Source organism: Rhyacophila brunnea, unplaced genomic scaffold (assembly GCF_057557595.1).
Source record: "Rhyacophila brunnea isolate RB1 unplaced genomic scaffold, BYU_Rbru_1.0 scaffold_1, whole genome shotgun sequence".
Lineage (NCBI taxonomy): Eukaryota > Metazoa > Arthropoda > Insecta > Trichoptera > Rhyacophilidae > Rhyacophila > Rhyacophila brunnea.
Genome location: NW_028232751.1, coordinates 27,071,320 through 27,084,426, shown reverse-complemented (window position 1 = coordinate 27,084,426; position 13,107 = coordinate 27,071,320). Strand labels below are relative to the sequence as shown.

Genomic DNA, 13,107 nt, shown 5'->3' with positions numbered 1-13,107 from the left:
ATCACCCCATCTATTCTATACACAAGGCTGCTATCGGCGTCTATCGAGGGTATTTTATCATATTTATGTATTGAGGTGGTTAATTATTACAATAAGTTAACCGTCTGAACTGTCAGAAAATACTATTTTTAACAGCAACTCTCTTGACTGTGTTAACTCTTAGAACGAGATAGATAGTTTTGTCAACTTAGACGGCTAACTTATTGTAACAATTATAATACCTCAATACATAAATATGACAAACTACCCTCGGTAGCAGCCTTGTGTATAGAACATTATAGAATAAGTAGGCCATGTGTCACTTAAAATTAATTATTTGTAGTTTTAATACATGTCATTTTTTTACGATATTTTAATGAAGTTCTGTTATGTACATATTATATGAAATACCCATTTTGGTTTCTTGTTCCCCCAATCTTTATTTAATCATTATGGTTTTTTGTTATGTTGTTTGTAATTTGATAATGAATTATTATATTATAGTTGTGAATTAATTGATTACACTATTTTTAGCGCGTCTGGTTATTCACCATTCTGTGATAAATGCTTATCGTTAGCGTTGGTGAGATAATGTTTGATTGCTATATTATTAATTAATTGTTATCAATTATATTGCCTATTGCTACCATATTATCTGTTAATTCTAGGCATTGCAGCGTTAATTACATTTTTTTATTTTTTGTGTGAAATATTATATAAATAATAATATGTATATTTATATATCTAATTTACCACTTCACTATTTTGCATTATAAAATTTTATACATTTAAATTATGAAGAAGAAAATGAAAGAACTTTTTTCACAAATGCAGATTTTTAATTATCAAAATATCGCTGCCGTTCACTGATATAACAACATTAATCGAACATAATACAAGCAAAGGTAATGAAGTCCCACTTTACTATTTTTCAGAAAACGACAAAAAACTCACAGTTATTTTTAGTAACTATGCTAAAGAAATACAAATTATCAAATTTGTTTACTCCCTGATTTAAAAATTTTATGAAATGAATATATCCAGGTATGGCGTGACATGTTGATAAGTCTAACAACATCAATTCTCAAGGCAACTAGCTATTTGTAAGGTTGGTATTCTGTGGTAAATTAGATTATATATTTTTGGATAATTTTAAATTTTAGTAAAATGCTTGTAAATTCTTAACAAACTAAAATTTAAAAATATTACTGATTTACCACAGAATACCAACCTTACAAACAGCTCCCCCGAGAATTGTTGTTTTTGCACTTATTATTACGTAATTTAATAATTTGGATAACTAGATTTACATCCAACTTGTGAACTTTAATTGAACAATTAGTAGAACTTTAGTGAACAATTAATACTCCAGGACTTTCTAATATTTTTAAATGAGTAGGTATATTTATTTATCTAGTTAAAGTTGAAGAAAAGTTACTGTACATAGGAGTTTTTTTAATTTGCTTTTTGTATTTTCAATTATTGCTATAAAATTTGTTCAAAAATTAAATGTGTAAGTAGTTGTCGAATGCAAATACATATTGCGTAGTTGCTCTGATAATATAATATGTAAAGAATTATTCATTCAATGTATAAATCAGGAAAAAAAATATTTTTATATGATTTTTATCAAATAATCTTGATAAGACAATATGTAAAAGTGATTAATTTTTTTTTTCTTATAAATATGTTGTACTTAGTCTCATTTAAATAAAATTATGTTTTGCAAGAGGGATTAATTTTGCTAGCGCTAAGTGAATTTGTTTTATTTAACCACAAAATAAACAACAATTATATGAATATATTATATTAAGTATTTTGCAGATAGCCGATAGCATGACACCAAATTATTATTTTTAATTTATATATATTTTTTAAATAAATGGTTTATTTTACGGATTGATTACCATATTAATTATTAGTAAGCTTTTACATAGTGAAAGAAAATACTTATTTTTATCTATGTGTAAATATTGCAAACGGGAATGCAATTATCTTTCTTTTTCAGATATCTCCTGAGAAGCGGTAATGTCGAACACTTGTCCGATAGATTTTACAACACCACGATTGAAGTGCTGCCGGTAAGAAATCAAATAACTGGCCACAATCTGACTCACGAGGGATTCGTCATTTTGGGGAAATTCGATTCCATGGGACTGGCAGAAGGCGTAGGAGATCCGCAGCTAGGCAAAATATCAGCCGTTCGACTTACAATCAATAGTGAGAGCGAGAACTGGGTCATATTAAGTGAGGTTAGAAACACATTATATATTTTATAGCTTAGTTATTCCATCTGAATTTATTGTTTAATATTTCAGACTATATTCGCATTAGAACAAGTAAACTTTTAAGAAAATTTACAATACTGAATAATTAAAATGATATATATAAATGCTGATATTTCCAATATTGCTCATAAATATTGCGTTGAACGGTTTATTTTCTACTGGTGAATGTGTCTATATTGTTCTAATTTAATAGTACCTACATTGGACAAAAGATACTAATCTTGAAACACAAAAATGTTGTTTACCGCATATAATGTTTTATCTGGCTCTCACATCTAAACTCGCCTCGTCTGCCGCACAGCCATAAAGAAACTTTGCAAGAATGTCTATCAGTTGTTGCATATGAAGACGACACACATCTACCTAGCAATAGTCGCACGTAACCTTCGAAACGTATAGATATTTGGATGCAGCGATCGGCGATCCGGTATAGAAATGACCAATTTGTAGGTGTTCATATGCGTCCTGGGGTCTTCGACTTGCAGCTCGAAAAGCATGCAACTTATCGATTGCCATAATATATGTTTTTTTTTAAACTAAAAAATTGCATTCGACCAATCTGCGGAGCTCCATTTGGCAATGTGTGTTTTGTGAATAACGATGACGTCATATCGATGTATTCGACTCGTTTCAGGCAAGACGAGTTTTGATGTGAGAGCCGGCTAAGACATTCCTGGTTGTTTTATATCATATTAGATTTTTGGGTTTTCGCCGCGTGTACTTCTTCATTCTTTCCTTGACGTTTCGGGCTCTCTTTGAGCATTCTTAAAGCAGCGTTCGCATTCATATACCTACACTACACCACATCATAACACATATCTCTTGATAATGGCCTCTTCAATGAGCCCGAAACGTCGAGGAAAGAAAGAAGAAGTACACATGGTGGAAACCCAAGAATCTATTTTTTACCACAAATATTAAATTGTGGTTCAGCCTCAAATGTTTACTAATTGAATAATATTTATTAAAGATGATCTGTTTTTAATTGCGTCTAGATTCACTTTGAAGAATCACAGAGCTGACCGTTTGACTTTGGGTCAATTGGGAGATTGGCCTTTCCTCTGTCAAATGCACTGCATCCTAGAATTTTCAGTGTCAGAGGGATCCCTGTTCCTAGGCATCAAGATTTTACTTAAGCAACGACTTTCATGAAACCAACTACTATATTAATTTACTTAGACCATTTTCGTAAGCTGCTATTTTTTACTTTATTTATATAATATTATTTACATATTATTTTAATTGGATTTTATGCCTCGTGTTGCTTATCTAAGTAAGTAAATGTTGGCTATTTATGTAAACATGTGAAGCTACATATTATGTTAATTGGTTTACTATTATTTGGCTAGGACTAGACTGGACAGAAGATGTGGTAGATATTGTACTTATTCTGGAAATATGATCTATCTACAATAATATTGATGTTACATGGATTCTAAAAAACTAATTTATTACTATAACTGAGCATAAAACCACACAAGTAATGAAATTACATTGATTGTTTTATTACAAGCTCAATAAACCAATAAGATTCTACACATTTGTGTTTAAGCACTTAATTCAAATGTTGTTTGGCAAATGTTACATTATAAACAAATTAATGACATAAGTTAGACACACTCAAGTCGGACTTTTACGATTATTTAAAAAATATTTTTTGAAATGTAGCAACAATTGGTTTCATTCTGTTCAATTTGTGTCGTTCTGTATACAACATGTGGACAGGTATCATATTGTCAATGACTACATTACATTCGGTCAAGTATAGTCTTAGCCTGGTTATTTAAAGTTGGCTTAATATTTTTTTAATTGTGTAGCATTATATATAAATTTACTTTTTTATATTACAGGTTTTTAAAGTTTTTAAATGAATTTCTAATCTTTGGAAGAATTATTTTATCCTCCTTTAATTACTTAGTTTTGTGTTATCTCACTAATATAAGTCACGCTTTCAAATTATATAAAATAGATTACCTTTTGTTATCTACTTAGATCTTGCAATAATAGCCATCAGAAACGCCTCAACACAACGACAATCACTGTTGACCTTTTAATTACATTTTAATTACCACATTTAAATAACACGTTAAATATATCTAATGGCCAACTACTCCAAACGCGCCAGTCACGGTGTTAGCACTAAATGAGATTAAATATTAAATATTGCGAAAGATTATACGCTACCGACTTAAAAACCATGGAACACAAATTTAAAAGATGAAAAAAAGACACCAACTGTCAGGCTTAATTTTATAGTCAATTTTTAAACTTTTTATTATAATTATATTTAATTTCAATATTTTCTTAAATTGAATCATTTGAATTTGTAATCATATTTTTATTTTTACCAAGGACAGATAGGTGGTGCCATATTGACGCCAATTTTGCATTTGATCTTGACGCACAATTTGGTCTATCCCAATTACGATTGTGAATTTTGAAAATAATAATGTTTTCCATATTTTAAATTTACAACCATGAAAAAAAAAATAATATCCCACTCGTGCTTTTCTGTTAATGAAGCGATGTAATGGTCATAGTAATGGACCTTTTTTGTGGTATTGTTTGACAACGGTTCTCAGTAATTTTGCTAGTTTTTGTAAAAATCTCAATAATCTAACATCAAAATTGAATGAGATAAATTCTAGATTACATTCGAAATCAGAAACCTTCACCGTAATGATATTATCAGTCAATTAGTTCAAAACGAAATTATCACTATGGATATTAAAACTACAAAAAAAGAATTTTAGTTAAAACATTCTTTTAATTACGACGATCTTATCTCCTTTAAATATGAACGGAAATAATTTGCAAAGTCTAGCTCAAACCATCGCAATTATTTTTCCATTGGATTTGGGGAATTTCGAATTACAACAGATTGAATTGAAAAATGACGTTACGTTGATACAATACAAAATCATCTGATATATGGAAAATACCGCATCCAAAAAAATACTCATATTTAAAGGATGTCTTCGAATTTTATCTTGTTTTTAAAATACATATCGTCTATGTACCTAAGTTCAATACCGCGGAAGAACCATTTGTCAAAATGTTCAGGAGGGTCAAAAAACCTTGCAATTTCATCAATAAAAAAGATAAAAAATAAATTTAAATGCAGTTTATTATGTCCTCCTGTTTTATATTAGAAAATATAATTTTACTATCGTATGCGTCTGTGGCCATATATTGCCATAGGATTATTTTGTAAATCAGTTGGACCTTACGCGGTATTGCCGCAACTCTCTGCTCGTCTGCTGTATTGGATCTAGGGATATACGCGGTCTTGCTTGCTTCTTTAGTATGGATAATTCATGCACGGTATTGATTTTAACCGAGTGCAAGTAGTCTATTGGTCAATTTCAAAATTTGAATGCAATAATCAATGCGGCTTTTGCCGTTTAACCGAGAGCGCCAAAAATACGTATTTTGAACATATTGGCTCATACGCGGTATTAGACTTACATAGACGATATTATTTATTAAAAGTATTGAAGTATAAATTTATTAAATCCAAATATTGAACAAGTTTGACGGATGATCCCTGATGACTGTTTGCGTTTTGCAACAAGTAATCATAAGCTGAATTATGTGAAGATTGGCAATATTTTTTTTTAGTAAAATTCATATAAGAATCTTATTAAAGGTTGATCGCCACGATGATTAAGATTAAAAGTAGCTCCCAACATCAAAACGGTTGGGGTACCCTCGGTCTAAACTCTAAATAGATATCAATAATGCGTACTGCAGAACTGCCGTACTGCCATTACAGAAGTCACAATATAATAGTGAGATAACACAGATTGATTAACCGTTTTTAATTATGTATGTGCAAATTAATTAAATGTTGCATTGTTCATTACATGTTTCGGCATACTTTATCCATAACATGATGCCAGTTAGTAATTGTTTAAGCATTTATGTACGTCTAATTGTTTCTTCTAATTTATGTCCTAGCATAAAAAGTTATATTATATTATTTGAAACTGATACAACTATGAAATAATTATTTATTCGCTTACTGTGGAGTCTCTACAGTGAACTGTAAATGATTTTTTATTGAACTGGAATTTACTTAATCGGAATTGAATACTACAATCGTGAGAATCAAATATTTTGTAAATTCCATAGTTTTGTATTGGAATTAACGTTACATGTTTGTTTCTCACCATTATGTCTTTTTTAGCGTGGAAAAAATGTGGTGATACATACTGCGTAAAGTATGTTGAATGGCTGGTATATACAGTGATAAAGAAAACTTAAAAGTTCATGTCAAAATCAAGATCACTCTGTAATATATCTTTAAAAGAAATCGTAAACATACGAAAAATATAACATAACATTTTGCTTTGATCATTTTCAAACTCAATGGATAAATATTATTAAATGTATCTTATAATATCTAACATATTCTGTATTGCATTTATGACCTATGCACTCACAACCCATATTAATGTTTAATATAATAGACAAACCATTGTAGTTTATTTAGAGACTTGAATGTATTAGATTTATGTTGTAGGTATACTTTATGTCTATTAAATAATCACAATGTCTACTAAACAAAATGTTAGCGTAAGATTTTTCCATGGTGCTTTTTATTTTATTAATGAGGCTTTATTATTTTTAAGCTCTCTTATTTCTGTCTACTTAAATTTTAATTTCTGGATTGTCACATTATTCTTTATCAACATGTCGTCATAGAACTGTTGGAACCCCTGATGTGTGACGTATATCCCTCAATTTTATACCACCAAAATTTAAATATTATTATAAAAACATCAGAAGTATTTCAAACAGTTGATGATACTTACTATTTAGATAAAGACTTACAAAAAAAAATTAAGTCTACCTTACCCTAATTTTTATGCGTATATAAACCAATTTTTTGTCTCTTCTGATAATTTCAATTTTGTTACATCTAAGGTTTAACATTTCAACAACGATATGCAAAAATGATTTTTGCTAAATCAATAATATATTTAAAACATTGACGGTTTTATTTACTTATCGATAATTATCCTTATAACCATTTAACTTTCACACATAAAATTCATACAGTGACATCTGTTGTTCATCTCGAATGACATTAAATAAATGTATTATAAAAAAAATTATATAATAAATAGCATCTCCATATGCATTTAGCATTATGCAATTTTGTGCCAAATTTTTTGGCTAGTGAAGAGAGATTTGTACCTGTAGAATGATCGAATTAATCTATTGTAATAAAGGCACACAAATTTAATACTGCTGTGTACTTACAACAATTAGGATTGGCACCCAGAGATGTATTTCTTTTTTGTTATTTTTATTATTATTCATTGATTTATGTATGCTGTTATCTGAATAACACCACAATATAGTAAAACTCACCATATGTATCATATCATATTATAACATACAGAATCTAATTGCCAATACTTTACCTTAAGGAGGGTGGTACTGTTGATAGCTCAAACATGAATAATTGGGATTAATTTTGTTTCTTTTAGTTGAGTAATCTGTAACCTTTGTAAAAAAGATATCTATGTTATTATGATACCCATGTCACAATACTATATTGATCATATAGATTTCTTCTACACAATAAAATACTACATAATAATATTCTGTTTTAAACCACTTCAAGTAAAACATAGAATAGGTCCATGTTTTGATGCGTACTTAAGATTAGATAGGTATTGTACTTATTCAAATAATTCGTTTTTGATCACAAGCATTTATACATTTTATTTTTATTTTAGTATGTTTGTTAAAAATTTGTATTGTAAATGGTAATTGATTCGTAATTTGGAAGAAATTGCAGCATTTTGCTATTTATACTTATATTCTACGATGATTTAAAATACTATTCTTTAGCATTTAATATAATATTTAATGATAAATTAATTAGAGAAAAATCAATTATTGTATATTATAAAATATGATTTTATAATCAAACTTACCATGTTCACATTGAAATTAATATTTCCAATCACCGACATAGCACTGAGCACCACCCTCTTTAATTTTATTTTGAACCTGTGAGAATATTACTCATATATTGTAGTTATCTGCGGAATATATAAGCATAACTCGTCGACATTAGAATTTGTTTTAATATGTATGTTGCATAAATTATGTCTTAATTAGAATGAATAATTTGATAAATGATCATATTATATTTGTTTAAGCCACATTTGACTATAAGGAATTTGAAACAGGTTGTACCTATATTATTATATTTGAATTGTATTGTCGTGTAACAAAAGTGTTACTCTTTGATATGAAAGCTATTTCAATTCTCCGCTTGGAATTGACATATTTCAAAGAAAAATAGAATATTTTGAAAAAGTATGTTTTTATCCAAGAGTTCATTTTCTGTCGAAAATATGACCGAAAAGAGTGTCTATATCATCATTCTATCTTACCGATATTTATTACCATTTTTAATGAGTAGAAGATTAAAATTAATGTTAACTGTAATAATATAATATATGTATACAGTAAACAAATCATATTGTCTATTAGAAACTGCCAAAATGGCGTTTTGAATTGAATAATAATTGTTGTGAAATAATTATTATGCCATTGTAGATGTGAATTTCTTATACATTTTACAAAAATGTGTTGAAGTAAACAGGTTTTCAATATATTCCTATAAATAACCTTCAGCATCCCTCGATCGATTATTTCACAGAATGATAGATCTATTTAAAGAACTAAATAACTTTTTGTCATTTTACTACCATGACGTTTTCTCCCGATAATTTTAAAATCTTACACTTAATATGTGATTGGAGAAACAGCTTATCTTGGCTCGTTAATCTAAAACTAAACAGGTTAACCTTTTTTGTTGAGTTATTAACATCGAGTGTCAGATTTTATTTTCATTAACAGTGTGAAAACTGTAGTTTGAAACATAGGGTTAAATTTAATATGTTCATGTATATAGTTATCCCCTTTAAGATCTCTGTGATATTTATTAAATTAATATTAAAACCAACTGAATGGTCTAGTTCAGTGCTGACTGAATGAATATTATTTGATTTACTATGAAAGTATGTAGCCCTCTACATGCATTCTTTTCACCTCAACCACTTACTTTATTTTTATCTATTTGATCAATAAATTAAAGACTGCTTATATTATTTTTAAATGGTCACAGAATTTTAACTTTTTTCCCCACCCGATCACAACATAAGCAGTGAAAATGAAATACAAATGGAATTAAATTGTGCGCCATAATATTGGACAATGAATGGTATACAATTGTATACCTGTATATTGATATTTCAACTGTCGAAAACTGTATTAAAAAAAGCAGTTTTAAGTTTTGACATCGTACGATTTTAAAAGATATCAACGTATTGCTGTTATACACAGATATTTATTGACATTTATTAAAATGCCGGCTCCAGACGATGTATTGATTCAAATGATAATTAATTATAGTTAATGCAATGAATGCAAATGGGTAGATAATGCATTGTTTGACAATTATAATACAGTGAAGGTTTGCAATTACTTTATATATTTGTTGAGCATCATTTTTTTGTAATTTCACATCGTCTAGAGCTGGTCTAATACCGGATTGAAAATAATAATATGAAAATCATATTTACCTTACATTCATATGACTATTAATGTTACAAACATATTATTATTATTATTGTCAAAATAACAACTAATTCTTTCGCATTGGAACACTTATGAATGTGCTATTTAGATTTTAAAGTAAACTTATCAATATAATATGTATGTACCACTATTATTTGGTGGCTAGTCAGTAAAATATTTTTGTAAACCATTCGAGTAAAGGACTTCCCATGTCATTAATATTGATATCACAAAGTGAAAATATTAACACCTAAGTTATTTTTAATTATAATAATCCTATTGAAATATACCTTACGTAATCATTCTCACAACCATCTTGCTAAAATTATCATATTCGAAAAAAAAATTATATATTTAAACAAAATAAAACCTATATGTCTAGGTTTTCAATTATTATGAGGTGTTATTAAAATTTTAGATTACAGAAATGAAATTTGTAACAAATCAAATTTATTTATAGCTGCGCTTACTGTTTTCATTATAATATAATTAATTAATGCATTGAAAATGAACAAAAAGAGTTAAGACCTTTACACATTAGCATTTTACATCCAGTTGTTTATTTTACTTATTAGACATAACCACATTTGCCTCACACGTAATACAGAACCAGTACAGTGACAGGCTGGCTATTTAAAAAAAAATCACACACTCATAACAAACATGACTTCATGCCACATGCCAATGCCATGAATCCTTCACAGATTTTTTACAAAACACTGTTAAAAAGGTAGAATTGAGACACACTTTAAATAATTAAGCAGCACTGAGTGGAACTTTTAAAAAATGCTAATGTGGAATGGCTCATTATATAAGACATATTATAACTGTTTTGAATTTACGGGAAAGATATATTCATTGGTAATAAAGTGTCATTTAAAGTATTTATTGATTTTCTCAATCGCTCAATCATAACTTTAACCGCTCTCTATTTCAAATGGTTTTCTTATTTAGATATATATAATATACCATGTTGCAAACTATGAATATAATATAATATTTCAATTTTCAGCAATTCTTTTTTTCTATGGAATTACTGACATCAGTTTTGGGCTGATTCTATTTAGATTCTCACAAACACTTAAAATTATAGTTCCAAGTCATTACAGGTAATATTTCCCTGATGGATGTATTTTCATTGATTATTGTAATTCACTGTTGTAGCGCTAATTTTATGGTGTCAATGTTAAAATTAAATATTTAACTGGAATGTTTTTACTGTTAAGTGTTTATATGGTACTTATATTAAAAAAAAAATCAAATTTATAATATGTTTTAAGATAGTGTCAAAAAATTAAGCCAAAAAAACTAAATATGTACTTTAAAAATAAATTTGCTGTCTATCATATACATCACATAATAATAACTCATTTTATCAATGGTTCTGCACTTCACTGTCAATTTGTAAATGGCTATATATTATACATAACGTAATATGATTAGGATATACATCCCATAAATTTAATGTTTCCTAATCTGAGAAAAAAAATGTTTTTTTAAAGGTCTTTATTTACAATATGTTGAATATTTATTTATTAAGATAGTACTTAAAATTTATTGAAAATTTTGTTAACCATTAAAAAAACCCATTTGTTTTTGTTTGTTGAAGGGTCCACATTTTTTTTTTTAATATTATTGTATTGATGTATTCAAAAAGTATAGTTAGGTAATTTGATAAATTGACCTTTAGTCTCAGTAAAAAAAATAGTAGGTAGGTATATGTGGTTTTCAAATAATACATGTTTTATTTTACAATTTTTTGGTAGTGTCAAATCAGTTACGATGACATGTTCTAATTATACAATTAAGAAAGATGTTTCCATAATCGTTTATGTTTGTAGTACCTACAGATAACTTGTTGTATATGTAACACACTATTATTATTTTAAGAAAACTGTATGTCGTATGCATAGCTTTGTGGTCATAACTATTATTATTCTCATATACATGACAGTAATACAAATAAATATTTATTCTTATTACATAATATTGCATTTTTAATTAATTGATTATCCATTATTGAAGCTTATTATAAACCTTTGCAGTGTAGAGTGATGTTTGCTATAATCGAAAAAACTATTTCAGTTGTTTAAGCCGCACCATTCAACCTTGCTTGCGACACTGATTGGCAGACGTATGAATTTGGAAAAAATAAAAAATTTGTAAATTTTTTTGGGTGCTCATAATTACTTAGACTAATATTCAACTTAGATAATATATATATTGGCACGTCTACTTCTCTGTCTATATATATGTCCAACCAATATCTCAGGAAACCAGTCATTTCCTGTACACTGATGATCTGGTAATTATAACCCTGGGAAGCTTTTTCAAGGAAATCAAGGGAAAATAATTTGTAGATAACTGTGAGGAAAGGGATAGAGATGTACTTATTAAATATAATTTGGTCAATATTTACCACCATTAACATACCATTTATATATATATCAGTATTACAGTGGATAAATAAAACTCAGTAAAGTCATTTTTTTTTTTTTTTAATATTTTTGATATTTTTTGTTTTATATAATAAACAGGTTTAACATGAATTGTATGTATAAACATTGAAAGATTGAGGTGAATAATTGCTACCAAAAAATCATCAGCAGCCACGATCCTCTCAGGACGCTTTCTCAGTTATGTTAAATTTTGTTGTTTTTTTAAACAACATTCGCAGGTCATACATATCATGAACATTTTCTAATTGTAAAGGGGTTGAAACCAATTTTCTTTAAGCAAAGAATTACTATGGACCTATCAATGGTTATATTTCCACGTGTCATTCTTTTTTTTTTTTTTAATTATCAATAAGCATGTCTTTGCTTTTTCGTACAAGGTGGTTGTTAGTAATTTTGAACAATCACAAACACCCAAGCTTTGAGAAAAACACATCAAAATATTGTGTCCTCACCGGATCGAACGCAGAACTATCAGGTGGAAGGCTGGCGCCTTACGCACTGGATCACGAGAGCCGCCACGTGCCAATTTTGTTGTTGAATGAAAAAGAGCGATAAATCTGAAAATTCTAAAAATGAGTTGAAGTTACCATAACCATTACATGCGTAAATGAGAAAAACGATAAGTCATATCAACATCTCTGAATTAGTAAATTTCAACTCTTTCATCTAGTAAAAACTCAAATTTGAGCTTTTCAGAAAAGTTTTTATTTTAGAGCTATCTCTATTTTCCTAACGCACACATTCTGTATAAATACAATGACATAACTTAATTCAAA

The 13,107-nt window shown here is 28.3% G+C and overlaps 1 protein-coding gene across 1 annotated transcript in view; it reads left to right on the top strand.

Annotated features, from left to right (window-relative positions):
• Positions 1-11,830, top strand: part of Mgat4a (alpha-1,3-mannosyl-glycoprotein 4-beta-N-acetylglucosaminyltransferase a) — a 598,161-nt gene extending 586,331 nt beyond the window's left edge. Inside the window, exons 8-9 of the mRNA XM_085942816.1 lie at positions 1,988-2,231; positions 3,263-11,830. Of these exons, the coding sequence (XP_085798942.1) occupies positions 1,988-2,231; positions 3,263-3,289 (271 nt within the window). The 3' untranslated portion in view covers positions 3,290-11,830. The remainder of the gene's footprint in view (positions 1-1,987; positions 2,232-3,262) is intronic.
• The last annotated feature ends 1,277 nt before the right edge of the window (positions 11,831-13,107 follow it).